This window comes from Rhinolophus ferrumequinum, chromosome 23 (assembly GCF_004115265.2).
Source record: "Rhinolophus ferrumequinum isolate MPI-CBG mRhiFer1 chromosome 23, mRhiFer1_v1.p, whole genome shotgun sequence".
NCBI lineage: Eukaryota > Metazoa > Chordata > Mammalia > Chiroptera > Rhinolophidae > Rhinolophus > Rhinolophus ferrumequinum.
This window is the reverse complement of record NC_046306.1, coordinates 9,415,238-9,440,544: the sequence shown is the minus strand read 5'-3', so window position 1 is coordinate 9,440,544 and position 25,307 is coordinate 9,415,238. Positions and strand designations below refer to the sequence as shown.

Here is a 25,307-nt window from a genome sequence, read left to right as displayed (position 1 = left end):
ATCTGAATGCCCATGTGCATTTATTTGTTTATTGTCCCTCTCCCCAGGAGGTCAACTCCACTAGGGTCCGTCTTTGTCTGTTTACTCTATGCCCCAATGTCCAGATCACAGCCTGGTACACACCAGGTGCCAATAAACATTTGCTGAAGGAATTCACGAATAGGGATCAGACTTCATTACTCTATCATCATGCTTTCCTGCGTGAAGACCATTCCTCACCAAATCGTGGGTCCCCTCTAAGTGTTTGGAGCAGATGTCAACATTAATTCACTGTCCCAGGTTGGGGGCGGAGCTGGGAATGGGCTAAGGGTGGGGTCTCACCCTCCAGGCTCCTTTACCCGCCTTCCCCAGCCAACCAGGAAACACGAGGCAGCCAAGGTTAGGTAGACTCTTGCTGCTTTGTTATAAATATATTATGTACATCCAAAACATGACATTAAAATATTACTCCGTTACAGAAAAGATATTAAGGCTTTCTATTATTTACATTAAACAAGCAAGCACCTTTAAAAAAAAACCAAAACAAAAAAGCCCCATTCTTTCTTCTCTGACATACCCCTGGCCAGAGGGACACTGTGTCCCCTTCCAAATGACCAAAACCCATTGCAGAGGCTGCACCCTGCGATGACTTCCTTCAGTTAGAAAATTAGCTCTGGCTGGAATCACATGGGCAGAGAGGGGAGGGCTGGGGGAAAAGTGGGAATCCAGACTTGGGCAGGGGATTCTGGCCTCTTCTGGCCAGCGGCCCTCATAGCCTTGCTGCACTTCGCCATCCTTGGGTGGAAAGGCTAGGCTGAAGGTGGTTGGGGATGCCTACTCACCCAGGCCTCTGGAGTCAGTTTGCCAGGCTATGGCAGGGCAATGCTCCAGGCACACTTAGGTATGCCTGAGGGCTCCTAGGTCACTGGGGGGCAGACGAGGAGGGACAGATAAGATGACTCAGTGGCCCCAATGCCAGCCATACTGAAGGGCTGCCCATCGGGGCCAGAGGCGATAGGAGTAAGGAGGAGTGGGTGAGCTTCCCCTCTACCCAAGGGATGGCTGGCAGGGTGGGGCTCCTTTTTCTGTAGTCAGGCTTGGCAGACAGAGCAGCTCAGGTGGTTGGGGAGGGGCCAAGGAAAGAAAACGAAAAAAAGGAAATGAAAAATCAGTGGCTCAAGTATTCTGTGTCACGTAGGGTGGGCTGGGGGTACCCGGGCCCAGCCCAGGAGGTGTCCTCTCCACCTGGAGGGGCCAGTGCGAGGAAGGCTGGAATTTGGCAGATGGCTTCGGTTTGAGGGTCTGGGGAAGGTTGGCAACGAGGTGGCAGGCTGGAGGAGTTATTTGATCTTCTGGGCCCATTTCATGTCATCTGCCCGAGGCTTCTCGCCTGTCAGGCCCTGGATGATGTCCTCCAGGCGTCTCCAGAAGCCCATCTTCTCCAGAGGGTAGTTGAGCCAGCCTGCAGTGGAAAACAGGGCACCGGAGGGTGGGGGTTGAATGGGAGAGCAGCAGTTGAGGGGATGTAGGGAGAGAGCTGGCCCTGCCTGGGGCAAGAGCAACCGGTAGTGGGTGTGCAGAGGGGAGGGGACAAGGACAGACCAAGGAATCTAAGGACGAGGCCAATGGGCTGCTCAGACATGCCTTCATCCCCTCACTCATTCACTTTCTTACTATATGCTAGGCATGGTAGCGTTTCTTATCACTTGGCTCAAATGCCACCTCTTCCAGGAAGCCTTCCGTGACTACCACTTAAACAGCACTCCAGGCCTGTCACGTCACTCTCTTTTATTTATTTATAGCCTTTATGATAATGTACCCATTCTCATTAATTCACCACGCCCCCATTTTGTGCTGGGTTTTCTCCCCATCCCTCAACTAGAATGTCAGCTTCGGAGAGCAGAAAGAACCCCATGTTCTTTCACTGTTGATCTCCAATGCCAAGAATGATGCCTAGCATGTAGTAGGTGCTCAGTAAATATTGATCACAATGTTATTTAATCTGGATTAGTTTCCGACCCAAACCATGAGGTACATACTATTATTAGTCCCATTTTCCACATAAGACTGAGGCTTGGAGGGGAGTTTCCCAATTAGTAGGTGGCCAAACCAAGGTAGATCCCAACCCTAGCTGAGCAGTTAACAGATCTCCTAATCCCTCTATCTTCTCTCAAAGAGCATGATTTTAGGATGAGCTAGAACTATTTTTTTGTGGCTCTCAGTTCTACCTCCAGAAAGAAACAAAACAACCCCCACGCCCAGGAAGAGCTAGAACTATTTTTTTGTGGTTCTCAGTTCTACCTCCAGAAAGAAACAAAACAACCCCCCTCCAAAAAAAAAACCAAAAAACCCAGTCACTGTAACTTATTGAGTACCCACCTACATGCCAAGCACTTTGTATCTGCCATTTTGCCATTCACACCAGCCCTGTGAAGGTGCTATGTGAATGAGGTGGCAGCCCCATTTTGTGGATGAGACATGATACCCAGGGAGGCTGGAGTCTTCTAAAGGCACACATGGAGGAGCTCATAGTTGAACCTAAGTTGGCCTGACCGGACATCACCTCTGATATACTTAACCTTGAAAGACACCCAGCTGGCCCCGGAAAACCTGCTTGCCTGTCTCACCTCACCTCACCTCACCTCTTTGGCACTGGCCCATTAACTACCAATGGCATGTGGGCCTCCTTCCTGTTCCTCAGTCATCCCAGGATGTTCCGCCTTAAGACATTTGTACTTGCTGTTCCTTTTGCTTGGACTAATCTGTCCCTATTAATCTGCAGGTCCCCTCCCATACTTTTTCAGCTTTCTGAAAATGCTCCCCCTCACTCTCTGCCCTTCCCTCTGCTTTGTTCTTCCCCATGGCGTTCCTCACACCTGGACTTTGTCATCTCTCCTACCATTCTGCCCCTCATGTCCTCCACTCCAGCCACACTAGCCTCCTTGCTGCGCCTCAAACATGCAGGCTCCTGCCCCAGGGCCTTTGCACCTACTGTTCCCACTGCCTGCAGTGTTCTTCCTCCAGATCTGTGTGACTTTCTCCCTGAGTTCAAATGTCACTTTCTCAGTGAGGCCTTCCCTGGCCACCCTGTTTAAAGGATGAAGTCCTCCCATTTCATTTTCCTACCCCCTGCTTTATTTTCCTCCAGAGCAGTTAGCACCATCAGATGCGGTACTTATTTATTGATTGTCTGGAATGTCCCCTATTAGAATGTGAATGCCACAAAGTCAGGATTTTTGCCTATTTTGTTCAGTGCTCTGTCCCAAGCCCAGAGCTGTGCTTGGCACATAGTAGGTGCTCAGTAAATACTCGCTGGATGGATGAGTGGTTGGAATCTACTCCGTGAGGTGTGGGGGGTGTCTGTCTTGTTTACTGCTGTGTCCTTAGTGCCAAGGAGAGTGCCTGGCACATAGCAGGTACTCAATAAATGTGTTTTGAGAACATTCCCACAGGGCAAGGACTGCATGACCTCCCACTGTGACCTCTGTCCTTCTGACCCTGAGGATGCAGCTGCAGCTGGAGCAGGGGTGGCCCATTCCATGCCACCCTCCAGCCGCACCTGTAGTGATGCAGAAGTAGGTCTCGTGGGGTGAGACGTGGTGGATGCGATGGTGTTTACGCGGCAGGATGATATGCCAGTCCTGCAGGAGGATGACCCAGCGAGGAAGCCCAAAGTACGTGTGTGACCACTTGTGGATCTGGTTGGTGAAGGTGCCGAAGATGATCAAGCAGAAGATGAAGCACTCCCAGGGGTACAGCTGCTCCAGGGCTTCTGCAGGGTGGGGAGAGGGTGGGTGCCCATAGGGCCCACACAGCCGTCACACGGGCTGTGACCAGCCTGGCCCTCACCACTCACCCTGGCCAACTCCCATCCCAGGCTCCTTCAACCTCCCACATGGGCTCAGGCAAGCTCAGGCTCCCCTGCTGCTCCGTGGGTAGCGAGTGAGTCATCACATGGAATAGTGAAGAACGTGGGCTCTGGGGTCATGTGGCGCTGGCTTCAGATCCCAGCTGTGACACTTGTGTGTATGAGCTTGGGTCAGTGACTTTCCCTCTTTGAGTCTTAACTTCCTCATAAATCAAATGGGAATAGGATTTTGTCCAGGCTCCCCAGAAACACAGCCTGAGACAAGGATTTAGGTGCACGTGATTTACTTGGGGGCGGGGGCAGGGAGTCCTCTCTTCTGGAAAAACATCCGAGGGAGGGAAAGCGGGACAGGGGAAGAGCTAAGCAAAGATGGGGTGTGGGGATAGTCTTGCCTCAGCCTGATCCTGGGGCTGGGGGATGGATCTCTGAAGTGTTAATGGCTCTATAGTTGGTCCCACTTAGAAATGAGTGGGGTGGTCCTTTGTAGGTGTTCGGTCACTGGCTTCAGGCTCATCCCCAGGGGAGGGGGAGGACCTGCCCTGACAGTTCTCAGAAGGGGCTGCTGGGAGCTGTTAGCAGCCACCACTGATAGCAGCCATGGGACGGTTACACCCCTTGGGAGGAGGATGTGGGTGGGGCACCACAGCACCCTCCCCCATAGACACTCATCACATCTACTCTCAGGAAGGCTGCTCTAAGGATCAGTGAGGTGTCAAGTTGTTAGAACAAGACCTGGCAGGTAAGGTAAGTGAGGCTCAGAGAGGAGAAGCAACTGCTTTGGAGTGACAAGTTCCCTCCCTAAAATAGGCAGGGCAGAGATCTGAACACAAGACTGTTTTTAGATCACTGCTCTTACTCTTTCCACTAAGCCAGGGCAGCAAAACCAAAAGCTCTCAGGGCCAGGTAGGTAGTGCAAATGACAGCGGGGGGGGGGGGGGGGGCTGGGTGTAGGACAGCAGGGAGTAGTGGGGACTGTGGCAAATTGGAGAGTATGCGTCCTGTCTTAATGGGGGCAGCCGCAGCTCAGCTCCCGTCCGGTGAAGCCAAGTGGGAACAAGGACCCCTGGACAGATCGGATTGTTTAAGAGAAGCTAGAAACAGAGACCTGTATGTCACATATCCCAATTTTACCAGAAGATAACTAAAATTGTTTTATAACACTGTGAGGGGTCACACACATACACACAAACCACAGCAGGCTCCGGGGGGTTGAGGGGAGTGTCTGTCCCCGATGGCCCCCTGGAGGTCACCACCAGCTGGCATGCTCACCAGGGCTCTGGGTGTGGAACTTGTAGGCCATGTTCAGCAGAGGCAACAGTGTCACCAGGCAGTTGTCACCATTGGTCTCGATAAAGTCATGACGCGTAATGGCTGTCGGGTCGATGTGATGCTCCCGGAATGGTCGAATGAAAGCCTGGGGTGGGGTAGGAATTGTGAGTGGGGATACATCTGACCAGTCAGCCACAACCTCCTACACACACTCGATGCGAGCTCACCTCCTTGCCCTTGGGGCACCAGAACATTTCACCATGCCACTGATACAGATTCCCCTAGCCTTCAGGGTCTAGTTTGAGCAGCTCTAGCAGAGGATAGATCCCAATGACCTGGCGGGGACTTCCGGCTGGTACTGCCCTCCTTTGGGCCTCAGTCTCCCCACCTGGACTGAGAAGGGGCTTGGAGGTGATCTCCACCCTTCTTTCCCACCTTACGACAATTGAGGAGGTCCTCTCAGTGACAGGTAGCACCCTCTATTTCTTCTCAGCATCTAAGCCCTTCCTTCTGGTCACAGCTTCCCCCTCTTCTCTTAGTAGGGGCTGAGCCCACCATTCCCTAGTTTAGAGTAAGCATGTCACCCTGGCTTGGCCAATCAGAGCATTCCGTCCCTCCAGCAATAGGGACTGGCTGAGGGATGGCCATGTGACCCAAGCTGTGCCAATGGAAGTGAGCCAAGGAACTTTGGCTATAGCTATGGGAAAGGAGCGTTCTCTTTCCATTGGGGGCTAGAAGGATGGAAGTCTAGGCAGCTGGGAGCCATCTTGGCCACCTTACCAGGGGAAAGCCTACATGAGAGTGAAACCAACAGAAAGCAAAGCAGAGACAGACATGGACAGAGACTGGACTGAGAACTATGGTCTGTCTGTCCTACTGGACCCAGCCACGCGTTAATTTGGTTCCACTCCTGAAATTTTCAGTACACAAATCAGTGCCTTCGCTTGGTTAAGCTAGTTTGTACTGGATTTTCTGGAACTTACAATCAAAAAGGTCTGATTGATACGAGATAAAGTTCAATTAAAACAAATAAACAAAGAAATAGTGAGGCAGGGCAGGCAAAGGAGAACAGGATGTGGCCCCCCAAGTCAAGGGTTCTGGTGAGGCAGACATATATCAAAGCTTCGGACTGTCCCATGCCTGATGCTTTTGCTTCCAGAAAAACCCAGGGGATTCCTGTTCTAGTCCTAGAGGAGGGGCATGCAGGTCAGGCTGGAAGGATAGTTTCCATCTTTCAGATAGGGAAACAGAGGCTCAGACAGGAAAAGGGGCTCACCCAAGGTCAGAGAGCACATCCTCTCTTTCCAGAAGTTACAGGCTGGGCTGGGTCAATATACATACCTTCCCCACGATGGGCAGCTCCACGGAACCCCAAGTGTCAGCTCCCCAGTGCACCAGGCCCGACAAGAAGTCAGCAATGAGAGCCCCTGCAACTGTGGACAAGAACAGGGTGAGCCTGGGCAGCGGGACACACAGAGGGACATCTCCCCACCTACTCACCCCCTATTAGGGAGCCATGCATTCACTTGCTTGCTTGCTCATTCACTCATTTGTTAGTGTAGAGGCTGTCCCTTCTCTACTTGGTACGCTTTGTTCCCTGTGAATGGTGCCTCAGGAATACCACTCAATCTGGATCTGTCCCTTTACTTGCTCTGCCCCATGAGAGATGTGGGAACTCATTTGCTTGGTGAGTCTGGAGAGAATAAACTGGGCATGCTCAGAGCAGCCCAACCTTTCCCTGTTAGGAGCTGACTGTCCCGTTGTCTCTGACCCCAGTCATCCCACACAGGGAAGCCCACTCTGCTCCAGTGTTGCCAATGACTAGATGGAAATGTCCTACTTTAGGTTCAGGTAGACGTCATGCTCCCTCCCACCCCCACTCCATCTATAATAGCTTTTATCAACAATAAACATGATAATTTGACCTCTACCAGCCTTTTCCTTGTCTTTGTTCTCAACTGATTCAGAACTGGAGTAGGGACCCCTCAGAGACCCCAACACCATTCAGTCACTTGAGGGTTCAGTGTGATACAGAAGAGCTATTACATCTGGACTCAAATTCCAGCTGTCACTCACTAGCTGTGTGACACTGGGCATATTACTTAACCTCTCTGTGCCCCCGTTTCCTCTAGGTAGATAGATGGGAATGATGATTAAAAAGAAAACATAGCAGGACCATTAATTGAGGATTTCAATGAATTTTCATGATCTGTTCGAAGTTGGTACAGTTTTTATTCTCACTTTACAGAGGTGGAAATGGAGGCTTGGAGAACAGAAGTAACTAGACCGAGGTGGCATACATGGCAAGTGCCAGAGATGGGCTCTTAACTTGCCTCAAAGGTCCAAATCTAATACAGCAGGATGCACCATCACCATCGTACACATGGAGAAACTGAGGCCGAGAGGCCAGCACCTGTCCTAGGTAGCACCTCAGTGCCATCCCCCATCATGCTCCCCTCTCCTGTATGTCAGCCATCTAGGCTCTAGGCGTGTCCCGTCCTCTGAATGCCCTTACATGCCTCTGGGTTTTGACATTTGCTGTTCTCTCTGCCTGGAACATTCTTTCCCAAGATGTATCACATCTCACTCCTTCACTTCCTTGAGGCCTTCCCTCAAATCCTCTAGGGACACCTGATCTAAAATTGTAAACACTCTCACCTTCCAGCGTTTCCCATCTCCTATTGTTCCTTTTCTCCAAGCACCTGTTACCTTGGACTCCATTGTTCTTTGTTTATTGTCTCCCCCACAAGAATGTCAGCCCCACAAAGGTAGGGATTGTAATCTTTTGTTTACGGCTGTATTCCGGTTTCTGGCACTTACCAGGGGTTCAGTAAACATTCACTGAATTAATCAATGTAGACACTAGGTACAGTACCTGGCACACAGTAAGCCCTCCATATCTACTATTACTGTTGTTGTCGTCATTCGGTTATTTAGTCTATCAGGCAACCTTCTGCGAGGACCTGTGCTGTGCATGAAGCTCTAGAGCTAGAGATGCATCAGACATTGAGCTCACCATCTCCAGGGCAAAGAGACGTGAGGAGGGAAAAGCTGTCAAACGTGGCGGGACCAAGTGCAGTTTTCAGTGATGAGTGCAGTCCACTGGGTCACGGGACCTCAGGCAAACCCCGTCCCTCGACTCATTTTCTCCGTGTGAACTCGTCCAAGGCCCAGCGATGTCATTTAAGGGATCTTTGAGTTCTGCTAGAGCCCTCAGCCCTTTGGTGACGGGAGACCAGGGCTTGGGGGTACTGGAGCCTGCAGAAAAGCCCCTGGAGGCCTCCCTGGAGAACGGGAGTCATAAGTGAGGGGGCAAGAGTGGGCGCGCAGATCACTGTGGACATGCCGTTCTGATGCCCGGGCCAGAAGTAAGGGGTGGCCATGAATGAAGACTCCACCCCATGGATGCCAAACACGGGTGAGATGGCGGGGGCAGGGGAGACACAGCTACATGCAGGCACCTGCAAGTTCCTGGTGATAAGGACACACGGCACCACCTCCTGGAATGCGGAAGCCAAAGGATAGGCCACAGGGTGACACTGCACAGTTGTCCGGGTTGGGGACGGCACAGGGCTCAGCAGGGCCCGCTGGGCCTGTGGACTGAGGACCCCACCCGGGCTGGGCAGTCCTGCTCCTCCGTGACAATGCTGGGACGGTGGACCTGGGCAAGGGTGTCAGGGCGACGGAAGCCAAGGGCTTCTGGCTGGCTGTCCCTCGACCTGGCACCGCACCCCTCCCTATGATCCCCGAATAGCTGGCTCCTCCTCAGCCTCCTAGCTCCAGGCAGTCATCACCCAACCACCCAGGCTAAAGCCAATCTCTCGGGCAGGTGCTCTTGGTCACATCTCCCTGCTTTATTTCTATCACGGCCCTTGTCACCACTTGAGATTGCTTCATTTATTATCCCCACTTCTTGGATGGGAAAATGGGCTCTCAGAAGTTAACAACCCTCGCCCCTCCCCCAAGTCCCATGGCGTGCAAGTGGGAGCCGTGGGATGGACAGAGGCGGGTTTACCTGCCAGCACCCTTTCATGTCCTTAAGCTGTCAGGAGGTCCAGGGGCATTAACAGAGCTCCTACTGCCTCCTGTCAGATGCTGTACACACACGGCCTTGTGCCTAGCGGGAGGGACAAGAGGCCATGTGGCCAAGAGCTAAGGTGAATAGAGATCAAGAATCGGGGCCTCATATCTTGCTACCATATTGCTGGGCGACCCTGGGCAAGTCCCTTGATCCTCTGGGTCTCAGCATCTTCCACTGCACAGTGAGGGGTCAGCTGAGGTGCGTTGAGGCCCTACACCGACAGCTCTAACGACACCCTTAAATGCTGCTTTCGGGGAGGCCGGTTTGCTCAGTGGTTAGAGCGCGGAGCTCATAACACCACATGGGCCAATGAGCTGCGCCCTCCACAACTACATTGAAAACAACGACTTGACATGGAGCTGATGGGTCCTGGAAAAACACACTGTTCCCCAATATTCCCCAATAAAAAAAATGCTGCCTTCCTGGGAAGGCGGCTTCTCAGCGCATAACCTTGCACCCCCTAATTTCCTTTCTACGCTTATTCTATGCAACCTCTGATCTGCTTCGCCTCATTATAGACTGGTTTTGCCTGTTTTAGGACTTCATATGGATTCACGTAGCATGTGCTCTTCTGGGTCCAGCTTCTTTCAATAGCATACTTCTAGAATAATCCAAGTAGTTAATGGATCTGTAGTTCATCCTTTTTTTATTAGCTTTTTTTTTTTTTAGCTTTTTTTTTTTTAAATTTATTGGGGTGACAATTGTTAGTAAAATTACATAGATTTCAGGTGTACAATTCTGTATCACATCATCTATAAATTACATTGTGTGTTCACCACCCAGAGTCAGTTCTCCTTCCATCACCATATATTTGATCCCCCTCACCCTCATCTCCCACCCCCCACCCCCCTTGTAGTTCATCCTTTTAATTGCTGAAGAGTATTCCATTGTCTGGATGTCCCACAGCGAGCGGATCCATTTCGCTGTTGGACGTCTGGGTTGTTTCTAGGTAGGGACTGTTATGACTCACACTTCAGTGAAAACGTTTACATACAAACCTGTGTGGAGACATATGCCCTCATTTCCTTTTGGGTCTAGCAATTTAGGTACTAGACCCTATGTCAGCATCTTAAATGTTTTATCTCTTTTAATCCCTAAACTGTATCCTGGCCGTTCCTAAACCGGTTACACATCTTATCTCTTTAATCGTCCTTAGCATTTAATCCTTACAGATGACAAGAATAATGGCAAAAACAATACAGGTGGTCCAGACTTACAATGGTTCAACTTACGCTTTTTTGACATTATGATGGTGTGAAAGTGAGACACATAATAAATTACACATATTTAACACTTTATTATACAACAGGCTGTGTATTAGATGATTTTGCCCAACTGTAGGCTAACGAAAGTGTTCTAAGCACGTTTAAAATTAAGAAATGATTTCCAATTTCCTGCTCAGCAATGATATTTGGTAGGTTAGGTATATTAAATGCATTTTTGATTTAATGATATTTTATCAGGATGTAACCTTATCGTAAATTGAGGAGCATTTGTATTAGGAAAAACAATGTTTGTGATAAACGCTCAACATTGGAGGACTTCCTGTATGGCCAGTGCTATATCAAAGGTGTTAAAAAGTGCATCATTGGGGAGTACTGCTCCCCCCACCTTAAATACGGGCTGTACACAGTGACTTCCTTCCAGAGACGACAGTATGGAAGGGGGTGAGGAGAGTAACTTTCCAGTGGGGAAACCTGACAATCACTACCTGGGCCGGGGATCAAGGGTAACATCAGTCCTGAGTCGTGTGGAATCCCCTCGCTACAATGTGATGAAAATGACACTTTACCTCTGAGCTCTTCCTCTCTGAAACACATAAATCAGGCTAAGAAAAATACCAAATTCCAGCAGAAGGGCATGCTACGAAGTACCAGTCCTCAAACTGTCAAGATCACGGAAAACAAGGAGAATCGGAGAAACTGCCATAGCCAAGAGGAGCCTACAGGGACAGGACGACTAAATGTGATGTGAAATCCTGAATGGGATTCTGGATCAGAAAGCGGACATTAAGTAAAAACTAAGGGAATCTGAATAAACTACAGACTTTAGTTCATAAAAATGTATCCATATTGAAGCAGTAATTGTAACAAATGTATGACACTAATATCAGATACAAGATGTTAAGCATAAGGGGAAACTGGGGGTAGGGGTATAGGGGAACTCTGTACCAGCTGCTTATTTTCTGTAAATCTAAAACTGTTCTAAAAATAAAGTCTATTTTAAAAAAGTGTATTATCTCGGGGCGGCAGGATGGCTCAATTGGTTAGAGCGTGAGCTCTGAACAACAAGGTTGCTGGTTCGATTCCCACATGGGCCACTGAGCTGCGCCCTCCACAACTAGGTTGAAGGACAACAACTAGGAGCGGATGGGCCCTGGAGAAACATACTGTTCCCCAATATTCCCCAATAAAATTAAAAAAAAATATATATATATGTAAATAATTCTTTAAAAAAAAAAGTGTATTATCCCACTTCATGTCCACTCCACATCCCGACTTCCAGAGGAGGAAATGCGACTCCTCCCATGGTCACATAGCAGCTGGGCAGTCAGGGCTGCTGGAGCGTGGCCGAGACCATTACAAGGGGCATGATGACGCTGAGCTGTCATGCCAAGTCCCGGAAGCAAGGGTATTAACAGTACTCACTCCACCTAACTACAATCAGTTAACAAGATGGGCTGATGCAGGTAAAGTGCTTAGCACAGTGCCTGGGACACAGTAAGCGCTCCCCAAAGGTAGGTATAGTTAGTAGTTTAAATATTACTCCCCTCTCCGAGCCTCAGTTTTGTCATCTGGTAAATGACTGGCACCGGGCCTTTTCAGGCTTCCAAGCAGAGGGGGAACGTCTGCTTTGGACAGAGGTCAGAAATTATTTTGGGGAAGGAGGAGCTCTCCCCTCCTTTTGGGAGGAAATGGCTCTTTGTTCCCTGGGCCTCTTTGGTTGGCTGTTTCTAGGCTCCAGGCCTGCTGCCTGAGGCTGCTTTAATCAGGGCAGGGGTGGCAGAGGCGGGCGCACAGAAGCTTCTTTGTCCCAGCCAGTGGCCGTGGCTGGAGGCTGGCTCACCCTGGGGACGGCTTCGGCCTGGCTGCCTCCCTGTCTGCAGGACATTGGGATGGGGGATGACTCACTCCAGGTTACCTTGACTCATTGGGTGACCTTGAGACAGTTCCTGGGCCTCTTGGTGGGGCCCCACTTCCCCACAGGTCACCCAGCTAGGACTTCTTTGCCTCTGCTCAACTCAAAGGCTACTGTGGAGACAGAGTGGCTGAGACAGAGGACTGGTCCACACAGTCCTGGAGCCAAATCCTATCTCTCAGCTCAGAATCACATGGAGAAGCCCCACCTGACCTGCCAGGCCAGCCATAACCTAAGGCCGTGTGACCTCTGACCTTACTGCCCACCCTGCACTCACTCACTGTGCCCCTGACCTGTGACACCCTCTCCTCTGTTTGTCTGCCAGAAAATTCCCAGCCTCTTCTTCAAAGACCAATTCATAAGCACCCACACTCTCCATCCACTTTCTCCAAGTGCAGCAAACAGCTCAGGGCTCTCAGGGCTGTCATTTGTTCACTCATTCATTCATGACAAGAGTCCTGGTCAAGGTTGCCAATGACCCCGATGTGGCCAAATCCAGTGGCCCCTTCGCTGTCCCCCAACTCTTCTGGAAACACATCCTTTTTTTGCGGCGCACCCCCACCTGTTGGCTGGCTCTTCTTCCTCTCCCCAACCTGGAAGCAACAGCAGCCTTGCGTCTCCTCTCTGCTCCCATGCAGCGCTGGGGGGCACACTACCAGTACCTGAGCTTCACACATCACCTCTTCCAACAGCAAGGCCTCCCAGATTTTGATCTCTAGCTGCCTTCCTTGACTCCAGCTTGGGCTTCCAGATTTCTAATTTCCTGCTCGACACTTCTCCTTGGCTCTCGGGCAGGTATCTCAAGCATTTCCCCTCAAGCCTGCTACCCCAGCTTCATCCGCTCCATCACTCAGGCCAAAAACCTGGAATTGCTGCTGACCTCTCTTTCTCTCACCTCCATAGCCAACCTGGCAGCATTCTGGTGGCTCACCTTTCACAGCTTCTCACCACCTCCACCACCCTACCCAGGTCTGGGTTACCACCTCTGCCTCCTCTCTGGCCCTCCCTGCCCTCGTCTGTCCTCCCTGCAGCATCAGCTGATGTCAGCTCCCTTCGGGAAAATTACCAATGGCTGTTCATGGCCCATGGAATAAAACCCCTGGCCTCCTTCTATCCCCCAGTGCAATGGGCATACACCAGCCACAGGGCCTTTGCACTTGTTCCCTCTGCCTGGAATGCCCCTCCCAGAAATATCTGCCTGGCCCCCTCCCTCACCTCCTTCAGGTCTCTACACAAGTGTCACTCTTACAGAGAGGCCTTCCCCGATCTCTCGCCTCTTCCGTGCCTACTACCTTATCTTGATTTTCTTCCCAGCATTGCGCCATCTGTTTGCATTCATTAACTGGGCACCTTTTCATGCTTCTGCTTCTCCGGGTTTCAAAGGCCTGCTAGAGGCACCGGAACTCTGGGGAGATAATGTTGGGCCGGGGGCGGGCTCTGTAGACTGGCACAGTGCCCTTACTTCCTGCGTGTTTACACACAAATCCGAGCAGCTACTTAAATTGATTAGCGTCTGTGCAAACATCACTATCAGGGGATTGTCTGCTCTTATCAGCACAGAGACAAAGGTACGAGATTGGGAAGCTGGAGTCAGATGCATTGGCTGGACAGCCAGCGATCTCCTGGGCTCAGGACTGGAAGCTCTAGTCCCAACCAGGGAAGGGAGGTGGGTCACCAACTGTCCTGGCTCACGCAACACACACCTGGGCTCTGACGCTGCCGATTCTTTGCCCAAGCTGGGACTGCTGCCTAGAATACCCCCTCCTCCCAGTGCTAACCGGAGGCTGTCTCGTCCGTGGTTCAGGAGCCGGGCAGGTCTGGATATGTGATCCCAGACTGTTGCTGCCTGGGTGAGGGCCAAAGGGCACATCTCCTGGCCTCTCGGAGGATGGTGATCAGAACCTCCACACTAGATTGCCACCAAGAGTTATTAGGTTGGTGTAAAAGTAATTGCGGTTTTTGCAATTATTTTTAACCTTTTAATCCGCAATTACTTTTGCACCAACCTAATAAAAGTGCCCAGTCTGCAGCCTGGGGCATAGTAGGCACTTGGGAAATATCCATTTGTTAAACTGACCATTGAGGTAGAAGGCCCAAGCCCCTGTGAGTGGTATGTTGGGCGGTGTCCCCTCCCTACCTCTATTCCGTCACTGGCCCTCTCAGCTGTTATACACACATGCGTTTTAACCTCACAATAGCCGTAGGAGGCAGATACTGCGAGCAGCTTCACTTACAAGATGTGGAAAATGAGGCTCAACAATGCAACGACACTTGCCCAAGGCCACACAGCCAGGAGGTGGTGGAGCTGGGACCTGCTGGGAAGCACCCCAGATGGGGCTTTAGGGCTCACACTGTCTACATTCCTGCCCTTGAATGTGGAGCTCTGAGGCAGAGGTGGGGGTGCAGGTCCCTCGCAGTCCTGGGCAGAGGGGCCCATCTGGCTCCCGTGGACGGGGCCCAGGCTCCCCAGCACTGGATGGATGCAGGCCCCCTTCCTCCAGCTGGCCGGGCCCCCGAGCACGTGCCGATCCCATCCCAGACTCAGACGGCTCCCTTCGCTGGCCCCGCACTGCTGGCTTAGGTAGCCAGAATGCTGTTAATGAGCCTGCAGGAGCTGACCGCTTACGGAGGGTCAGACAGGCCAAGGGCACGGCTGCCCCTCAGCCTAGGAGCCCAGGACGGGGGAGGGGATGAGTGTGTGAGTTCGAGGGAAGAGGGCGGGGCGGGGAGTGGAGAGGAAGGAAACTAGTCATCCCGGACCCAGGAGTGGAGACAGTGAATTAAGACCTTTGTTGTGCTTTTGGCTTGAGACATGACTCTGGGCCGGTCACTTCGCTGAGCCTCAGCTCAGTTTCCTTATCTGAAAAATGATGACCAGCGTGGCATCCACCTGTCAGGCTGTAGACGGGTGACGACTGACCAAAGGAAAACACTCAGTGTACTAATAAGTTGCAGCTTGCTCACTCATTCATTCACTGATCTAATAAATATTTATCGAGCACCTACTGTGTTCCAAGCTTTGTGTTTGGGGCCGGGGACACAGCAGTTAATAGACGAAAAACTCTACTTTCAGGGAGCTGACACTTGAGTAGGGGGAAGACAGATAATAAAGAAAGAAATATATTTCTTCTTTATTTGCTGAGGGGACAGCATATGACAGGGCCGCTATTTCTGAGGGATAATCAGAGGGGCCTCCTGAGAGGGGCCTCTGAGCAGAGACCTGGATGAGGGAGTGACCCACGGAGGTGTCTGCAGGAAGAGTTCCTGCAGGGAACAGCACATGCGAAGGCCCTGAGGTAGGAGAGTGTCCAATGCATAGTGGAGGCACAGTGACAAGGCCAGTGAGGGGGGAGCAGAGGGAGCCAGAGCAGAGTGGAGGGAGACGAAGGCCGAAGAGGAGCTGTAGCCAGGCTGTGTTGAGGAGTTGGTGTTTTAGTCCAAGTATACGGGGGGGCCAGGGGAATGGCCTGATCTGCCTGGGGTTTAACAGTATCCCTTTGGCTGTGGGAGGCAAGGAGACCAGGGAAGAGGCTCCCATGATAGTCCAGGTGGGAGAGGATGGTGGCTGGACCAGGGTGGGGACAGTGTAGGTGCAGAGTAATGGTTGGATCTGGATGCATGCTGAGAGTGGAGTCAAGAACATTTGCTGATGGTTCGGATGTGGAACGTGAGAGAGGAAGGAACAGAGGAGGATGCCCAGGTTTTTGGCCCAACTGACAGGAAGGACACAGGTGCCACCGACTGAGATGGGAGGCAGGGTTCCCCCAGCACGTACTGCACTCGTGAGCACACACACACGAGCATCACACCCACACACGCACACACGTACAAGTCGCCGTCAGAGTGGTGTAGACACTAGGTAGGTCTCTGGACCCTGTGGAAACCGAGGCAGGCAGCCAAGGCGTAGGCACTCACCGACACCCAGCATTACGAGGGGTGTGTGTTCCCAGCGGGCGAGCAGCAGGAGGTGGGTCAAGTTGTGGGCAATGAGGCTGAAGCACAGGACCACACAGCACCACTCCTGGAAGCGCTTGCCTGCAGGGAGAGAGGTGAGAGGTGAGCTGGCAGGGCAGGTGGTCCAGAGGATGGAGGAGCACAGCCAGGCAGAGCTGGGCCCCAAGTGGGGGGCTTTTCAATTGTACTCCATGAGTCTACAGTGCTAACTACAGGCTGAACTTAGGGACAACCATGAAGGAAAGGCTCCAATCTACCCATTTCACAGATAATGTCACTGAGGCCCTGAGAGGGGAAAGGGCCTGCCCAAGGTCATATACTCAGGGATGGCTGCAGTAAATCAAGTGTGGGGCCATCTGAACGCAGGTCCCTGTGCACAGGTCATAGAACCATGAAGCCAGCCTCGTATGTGCCAAGTCTTTGGCAGACAGAACCAGAACGCTGATCTCCTGGGCCCCTTTGGGCTCTCTCTGGAGACACCAGAGGGATCTTTAATAAGCTTTTTTTAACCGACACCATGGTTTTCATTTATGCCCTTTTGTAGGTAATTACTTAGAGGTAGAAGCTACAAACTGCTTTTAATCCCAGAGATTCAGACCCCAACCTCCATCAAGCAGGGCTCCAGGCAGTGAGTCAGGAATTCAGGAGAAACGGGGCCTTGGTTACCACTCCTAGGGCTCCTGCCAGGAGCAGGGGGTCTGGGAGTAAGTCACAGGGAAGAAGAGGCAGTGTGAAGATGAGGGGTCACAAACGCTCAAAGTCTCTGGGTGCCAGCGGGTAACGTGGAGTGAGGAGGGCCGCGTGTGGACAGGGGGACACTGCAGCACACATGCCTTTTCTAAAGAGTGGCCACCAACTGGCCACCAACTGCCAGGTGGGAGTATGGGCCCAGGGAGGCTGGAGCTTCTCAAGAGAAGCCAAAAATCAGGATGTGGGTAGGAAATCTTCTCTTTAAATGTGGCCACACATGTTTTAGAGGCATGTGAGCTCAGACAAGCTGATTCACTTCACTGCAGCTTTGTTTGAGGCATCAAGCCATTAGTGTCTGTGGCCTGGGGGCTCAGCCAAATTAATTTGGTCCACAGCATCTCTGTAGCTAGGAAAAAGCTGGGCTGGCTGTTTATGTGTGGATGTGGAGGGATATCCAGGACATACTGGTAAGTGCAAACAGCAGCCATTTATGTAAACAAAACAAAACAACAGAAAAAACTATGTCGTCAAGGCTGGCTTTCACTTACTTCCTTTTGAATTTAAAATCTGTGAATGTACTAACTCTATCAAAAATTTTTTCTCATAATTTTAAATTAAATTTAGAAAAAAGGGAAACAAAAACATGTCGGGGATGCAGAATGTGTGACAGGACCCCTGGGAATATTGTTCTCCCAGGTAGCTGGTCCCAAGGGAATGGAAGACTCTTAACGATAATAATTTTCTTATCATTAGTGTTTAACATCTACAGAGCAGTTACCATGTGCCAGATACCTGCTGAGGTGATGCCATTTTACAGACGAGAAATCTGAGGGTCAGAATGGTCCCAAGGAAGTAGCCCAAGGTCATCCAGCTACTAAGCTACAGACCAGGATCCTGTGGCCAGAGGGTCTGGCTCCTGAGACCCTGCTCTTACCCAACCCTGTCCTGCTGTCCCTGGTCCCTCCCTCCATGCCCCATCACCTTTATGGCCCTAACCACATTCTGGGTCAGGCCCACCTTAAATCATAGGGCCAGGCAGGCCCCTGTGAGTGATTTACAACCAAAGGGGCCAGGGCACATAAGGAAGGTTCCTCCTGCATCTGTCCTCTCTCCTCTTCCGTGCTTTGTGTGTGCTGTTCCCTTCACCCCCTCTGCACCGGGCTGACTTTGGCACTGCTCTTACAAATCTCATCCTGGAATCTCTGCCGCCACGAAGCCAACCATGATTCCTCCTCTGACCCCTGGGCTCCCCCAACATGAAGTCCACCATACGGGGACTGTCACTGCCTATATAACATCTGTCTTCTGCTACCGAAATGTGAACTCAGGAGGCCTGGGACTGTCTGGTTTGCTCACCAGGGTCCTGGCACACAGCTGGTGCTCAGTAAATGCTCGTGGAATGAACAAATTCCCAACCACGATCCTAAAGGAAAAACTGCCAGGCTTTACCTCTGGGCACCCCTCCCCAAAAAACCTTGGGAAGGAAACAGTAGGCATTTCATTGTTCCTGACAGGAAAACAGGCTCAGAGAGAGAGAGAGAGAGAGAGAAAGGGCCTTGTCCACGTTGCACAACAGCACGTTGCGCCCTGAGCCAGAATCACAACAGTGGCCTTCCCCTTGCTCCGTGAAAAAAATCAAGGCTCTGAGTGCAGAAGGGACACGCCCAGAATCACATCCCCTTGATTCCTCTTATGGATGAGGACACTGAGGCTCAGAAAGGGCAAGGACCCCAATAGGGGTCACACAGCAGCAGCAGAGGGCCTAGAACCCCTTGCTTCCTGCTTCTTGGGCAGGAGCGTTCCCCTTCAGCCACGGTGGCCCTGCCACCCCAGCAGCCCCCAGCTAGAGTCACCACAATCTGGCCCAGCATGGCCTTCCCCATTCTGGTTCCTCTTTGCGGCCAGGGCCTGGGGTTCAGAAGCAAGAAGCCTGGTGTGTGTGTGGGGGAGGGGCAGCTAGAGGTAAGGGACAGGTGATTCCTCAATGCCAACCTGCCTGCCTGCCCCCCAGACTGCAGGGACAGCAACCCGATCAAATAACAGTAACAGTAACAAGGGCTGACACCCACTGAGGCCTCTCACAGCTGGGGTGCCAGGTTTAGCCTACATCAGAGGTGCCACAGACCCACTCCCTCTGGCATATTTCGCTCTGTTTAAAAAAAAATTAGCTACACTTAAAAAAAAGAAATCACATAAAATTCCTATTTCCTGCTTCTCTTCAAAACCCAGGAATCTGGCCACCCCGGGCTTGAGCAGCAGTGGCTGCCCCATCAAAAGGGGGCAAGAGCTCCGAGTTCACTCTAGTGCCCAGCTCACTCCCCATGTGATGGAGAACATCTCCGAAATTGGAATATTTTCCCATCTAAACTCTCTCTTTGGCCTCTGGATCCTTCTGCAGATCAAATGCCTCAACTTTGATCCATATAAAATATGCCTTCAGTAATAAGCGGCCTTCCCTGAGCACTTCCTACATGCCAGGTCCAGTGCCAGGGGTGACCTCCACCAGCCTTCACCATACACCACGGGCTGGGACCTTTGCTCGGTCTTTCAGAGGGAGAAACCACGCCTGGAGAGAGGAAGTGACTTGTCCAGAGTCATTTGAGGGTCACCAAAGTCACACCACGGACAGTCCAGCCCGGTAGGGCCTGCACGGCCAGGTGGCCTGACAGGTGTCACTTTACTGAAGGGCAGACTAAGGCCCGTGGAGGGGAACTAAGAGCTCAGGCTGCCTCTGGCTCAGTGCTAGGGCCTTGTTTCCTTGAGCCATCCCCGGCCTGGCCAGGATCCACGATCTGGGCCAAATTAGAGTAGTGACTGCCTGTTGGCCCGAGGCAGGGGCCAGGCTTGTGTGTGGTTGTGGAGGGCAGGGAGGTACAAGGGAGGTCAGGCGCCAGGCCTCAGCTATCACTGCTCTCCTGGCGGGGGTGGGGCACAGCCAGAGGCTTGGCATCAGGCCCGACTCTTCCAGTTCAGTCAGACAAGCCCTGAAGAACCTGTATTTCTGATGGCGTTTGGCTACTAGGAGACCCTCGGCCTCAGGAAAGTGGGGACAGTAGGTAAGGAGAAGGCAGGGACCAGAGAGAGGAAGAGGAAGAGAGACAGGGAGATCGATGAGAGAGAACAAGAATCAAAAGACACAGAGAGATGAGAAACAGAGAGACAGGAGAAAAACAGACAGGGAAAAATTATAGGGAGACAGGGGAAAAAAAAGAGAAACAGCAGGCCAGAGTGTGAGAGAGAAAAAAGAGGAAAAATACAAGACTGAGAAAGGCAGAGAGAAAGCTTGACCCAGAGTGTGGCAAGGACGAGGCCTGGCCAGGGAAGGAGCCGCAAGCCTCTCTGTCCTCTGGCTTCAGTCACGCCCACCTGGGTGACTGAAGCTGGGCTCAGCTCTGGGATTACAGGCCAGGACCTCCGTCCAGCACTTCCTACACCCACGACCTTTCCCCGACCCTACACTAAGAGCCCCTATGTCCCCCAGGGCAGGGGGCATCTGTAGTTAGGGGCAGGGTGAAAGGTGCCTCTAGAGACCTCTCAGGATCTACCTACCCCTGAAGCCCAGGGCACCTGAGAAGTGGTGCACACACAGGCAGGCTTCAGCTGGCACCTGCCGGCTTGCCCATGAGGCCACTTCACAAACCCTGGCACCTGACACAGGGTGGCTGCTGCTGTGAAACCCAAACCTGGAGCAGAGCAGGCTGTGGGACCCTCAGGCTCCTGGGACCCACAGGACCAGGCTGTCACTCCTTGGCCAGACCCTTGGGGCCCATGGGATTGGGCTGAGGCTGCCCCATCCGTGCCACTCCCTCCATCTCATGCAGCCCTGCTCAGGTGACTCACAGATCCCCGGACACCGGGCCCACTCTCTCTGCTCTGCTGACCTGAAACATTGGTCCCTCTCTGGCACAGCCACCCTGGGCTGGCTCACCCCCAGTGAAGACTAAGAACATGGAACCTACAATGCCCCCACCAGTGTTCTCGTCCTGGCCCTGCTGCTATCTGGCTGTGTGACCGTGGGCAGGTCACTACTGTTTGCTAAGTCTCGGGAAATGTGCGCACGAAATGCCAGGCACTTCAGGCAAACCAAACAGATGCTGTTCTTGGCCCTGCCAACGTCCCGTCTGATGGGGGCAGGTGCAAGCTCCATCCAGGCAGGACAAGCATTAGGAGGAACACGTGGGGGGTGGGCTATGAAGAGGCCACCGGGTTTCAGTTTCTTCTCCTGTAAATGGAGTTAATACCGAGGTGCACCTCAGACAACTGTAGTGAGATGACATGAGACCATGTGAGCAAAATGCCCAGTACACAGTCAGGGCTCAATAAATGCCAACTGCCTTATTATTGCTGCCAACTGTCATGATGCCAACCTGCTTCTGGCCCAGGAATCTTAAGAATGCAGTCCTGGGACCCAGAAACATCTCCTACTCCCCCTTTGCTTACTTTGCTCCAGCCCACAGGCCTCCTTGCTGTTGTGCAGACGCTCCAGGCACACTCCCACCTCAGGGCCTTTGCACTGGCTGTGTCCCTAGTCTGGACCAATCCTTCCTGAAGTATCTTCGTGCCTTCCACCCTTCAGGTCTCTGTTCAAATGTCACCTGCACAGTGAGCCTTAACTGCCACTTTCTCTAAAAGGTCCCTGACCCCAACATTTCATTTCCCCCTTTTCTGCTACTGTGTTCCCCCAAAAATAAGACCTAGCTGGACCATAAGCTCTAATGTGTCTTTTGGAGCAAAACTTAATATAAGACATGGTCTTATTTTACTATAAGACCCAGTCTAATATAACATAACATAACATAACATAACATAACATAACATAACAACATAACGTAACACTGGGTCTTATATTAACTTTTGCTCCAAAAGACTCATTAGAGCTGATGGTCTGGCTAGATCTTATTTTCAGGGAAACACGATATATACAGAGGGTGCCAAAAAAAATGTATACACATTTTAAGAAAGGAAAAAATTGTATTAAAATTGTAATGCAATGAAGGACACTAGCATTCATTTGATTAATGCCATCTTTTGAGCGAACATCATACCACACATTGCTACATGATTCAATTCAACTTCGAAAAGTAATACATAGATACCATTGCTTAAAATGTGTATACATTTTTTTCGCACCCCTGGTATTTGTTCCACAGGCATTGTCATCACTGGGCAAGTAAGGTATTTCCCTTCTATATTGGGCTTAGTGAAATGCCAGCCCCATTTTTCCTGTCTTGTTCACTGCTTTGCCTCCAGGATCTAGAAGAGGGACTGGAACAAAGGTGCTCAATATGTATTGAGCCCAGTCGCTCATTTTATAGGTCAGGCCCAGAGAGGTCAAGGTACTTCCTCAAGGCCACACAGGAAAGGGACAGAGGTAGGCAGAGGGAGACCTATAGAATATGGAGAAATCAGTCTGGCCAGTCCCCCCACCCTCCCTGATCCTCACCCCTGGACCCCAAACTCTATGTCAGGAGAAGATAAGGCCTTGACTGCAGGCTTGGGGCTGCAGGAAGCTATCTGCAGCCTCAGATCCCTGCATGTCTATTCTTCAGAGTGAGGGGCACTTGGGGAAACCAGAATTAGACGAAGATGCATCATAGTGGAATGTGGAGATGGAAGTCCCTTGGGGAGGCTCAGAATGCCCAGGTATGACTTGGTTGAAAGCGGGTAGGGTTTATTCAAGTGGGCAGAGCTGGATATCAAAGGAGGAGGCCTTTGAATTCCTACCCTCGATTCCCAGGTGGTGAGTCTGAGGACCAGAGAAGTGAGGCAGCTTACTCCAAGACTCACAGGAAAGGTCATACTATTGGGTTAACAATAGGGAGCGCCTACTGTATGCCAGGCCTTGTGCCTTCCAAAGTGGATGATTTCATTTCCTCTTCCTAAAGACAGTAAGGAATAAATAAACTTTACCTTGTACCCATTCAGAGGTGAGGAAACTGAGACTTGAGAGAGAGAAAGTGGCTTGGCCCAGGTCACACAACTAGGTAGCAGAGTCAGGATGCCAAACCCAGACTGCCCTTGGAAGTGCAGGCTGGGTGTTTTGGGAAAAGGTCGAAGAAACCATAGCAGCATAGGCCAGGTGCCCAAGCCAGGTCAGGAAAAAAAATCACACCCAGAGCATGGAATTGCAAGTCCAGAAAGGTCTCTGGTGACCCAGGACTCAATGAGAAAGCAAACGGCCCAGGGTCTTGTAGCCAGTTATGGCAGAATTGGTATGCAAACCCAGGTGGGTCAGGGCTGGAAGTCAAAGGTGGTAGTGGACCCATCCCATGCCCTCCCCAGGCTAGGGCATGCATGGTGGTTGCCCCTGGTAAACGGAAAGATGTCAGAATGTTTGACAAACAAAGCTCAGTGTGATGGCCATGTCCAGCAGACTGGTCTCTGGCAGCTCACAGTCACCTGACTCTGGAGTTCTCAAAGGCACTTCCTTAACCACTAGGGACCAGGCAATGAGATTCCTGCAGCTCACCAGTAAGTTAGAGAAGAGGGTGGGAGCTGGTGCTTGCTGGTGCATAAACGACAGGCACAGTGGGAAGAAGCTAGGGGCCTGAGGGCAAGGGTTTCTAAATTGGGGTCTCGTCTGGGGACTATGGGAGCTCCACACCAATGGAGGGGGTTAATATATGTACATGGGGGAGGGGCAAGAGATGGAGTTGGGGCTTCTGTATGGGAAGAGCTTAAACTAGAGGATTTGCAAGGCTCTCACCATCTGGAATTTCGGAATACCTGGAGAAGCCTGACGCTCCTTACTGGGTGGGTGGGTGGGGGGGTGTGAAGGAAGGGAGGAAGGAGATGGTGGTCCGAAGCTACTGAAACTAAAAGTGGGATGGGGCTTTGGGGAAGGGTGTAGCTGGGGTCTCCTAAGTTGGGGTTCCCAGAGTGGAGGGGGGTGGGCTGAGGTGTCCAGATTTGGGGGGTGAGGTCATTGTTTCCATCCCACTGTCCCGGCTGGGGCGTAGATGGGGCCCTAGGGTGTGAATTCCGGATCTGGGGCACCTGGGATGGGGTGTGACTTTTAGGTGGCCCGGGGAGTGCATGTAGCTGAAGAGCTGCTTCAGCTTGTACCGGGGTGGGGGTCCCTAAGTCCAGGGACGCTCTTTGCAGCTGCGGGTGCGCCGGGGCTAGGATCCAGATTTGGGGATGCGATGGGAGCTTTGTCTGTAGCTCCAGGAGCTGATGTTACAGACCCTTGATGGGACTGTCTTTGCATCCAGAAAGCCTCGAGGCTGGGGTTCTGGCTTGGGCTTGGAAGTGGCGATGGGATGGGGTCCCCAGACTTGGGGCCACTATTTGCAAGCAGTAGCCAGGCTGGAGTTCTGCTTCGGGGCCTGAGGCTGGGGTTCTGATCAGGGGACCCCGGGGTCGCTGTCCGCAGCCCGGGCTGGTGACTGCAGGCCTGGAGGGGGGGGGCCCAGAGGTCCTACCTGGCGAGTAGAGCGCGGCCAGCTCACGGGCCCCGGCGTGCTGCGCGCCCCAGCGCCGGCAATACGCTGCTTCGTCTTCATCGAGCTCCGGCTGCTGGCCCGGCCCGTCCTCGGGGCCCGCCATGGCCACTCGCCCGGCCCGCCCGGTGCACTCTGCTAGCAGCGGCGGCTGCAGCGGCAGGGCCGCGGAACCGCGGCGAGATCACGCCGCCCAATGACTGCCCAGTGCCGGGGGCGGTGGCGGCGCCGGCGGGGGCCTCGCCCGGCCGCGCGTCACAACCAATCAGGACCCGCTCCTGGCCGCCAGACCAATCAGCGGTCTCCGAGCCGCAGCCAACCGCGGAGCACCAGGGGCAGGGGCGCAGCTGGGCGCAGCTGGGCGCGGAAGCGAAGGGCGGCGGTGCGTTCCTGCCTGTCCGGCTCCGCCCCTGGCCTGGGCTCCGGCTCCCGCCTCACGGAAACGCGGCCCCTGTCGCCTCCCATCTCAGGCTCGGTTTACTGTCCCGTGCCATGGGCGAGGTCCTGCGCCGCTGGACCCAGAAGTGGGCATTTCTTTAGCACGCACGGCCAAGCGCCTGCTGTGACCAAGGAACGCGAGTGAGGACGCCGAGCCGGGGCCAGGGAGCCAACGTCCGGTGGACACTTCGAACAGTGCCCCCCACTTGGGGCTGGTTTACACCGGGCCGTCTTATCGAGCCCTCCCTGGCGCCCAGGTTCTGAGGACCGTGCGTACACCTGCTGTGTGCCAGCTCGTGCCGTGCGCCCGGGGAGGAGAAACACTGAGCTCCTGTCCTCCTGAGGGAGAGGACAGTAAACAGATGAGAATGACTCAGAGTCACATTGTAAGATTTGGTGAGCACTTAATATCTGTTAGGCGCCGGGCCGGGAGCTAGATGCAGCATTT

The 25,307-nt window shown here is 52.5% G+C and overlaps 2 protein-coding genes across 4 annotated transcripts in view; one reads left to right on the top strand and one right to left on the bottom strand.

The window, feature by feature from the left end:
* On the bottom strand, positions 1–24,641 carry PEDS1 (plasmanylethanolamine desaturase 1). Its single transcript, XM_033094549.1, has 6 exons — positions 24,404–24,641; positions 16,251–16,370; positions 6,458–6,549; positions 5,117–5,261; positions 3,539–3,751; positions 1–1,441 (listed from the first exon to the last, which is right to left on the bottom strand). Exons 1-6 carry the CDS (start codon positions 24,525–24,527, stop codon positions 1,320–1,322), a joined length of 816 nt encoding a protein of 271 aa, XP_032950440.1. The 5' UTR covers positions 24,528–24,641; the 3' UTR covers positions 1–1,319.
* LOC117015781 (uncharacterized) overlaps positions 24,629–25,307 on the top strand; it is a 153,680-nt gene continuing 153,001 nt past the window's right edge. For 2 of the 3 annotated variants that reach the window (XM_033094550.1, XM_033094551.1), the window contains exon 1: positions 24,765–25,255. In XM_033094550.1, the coding sequence (XP_032950441.1) occupies positions 25,222–25,255 (34 nt within the window). In that variant the 5' untranslated portion in view covers positions 24,765–25,221. Of the gene's footprint in view, positions 25,256–25,307 lie in introns of all 3 variants that reach the window. The other variant, XM_033094553.1, reaches the window with a different exon arrangement.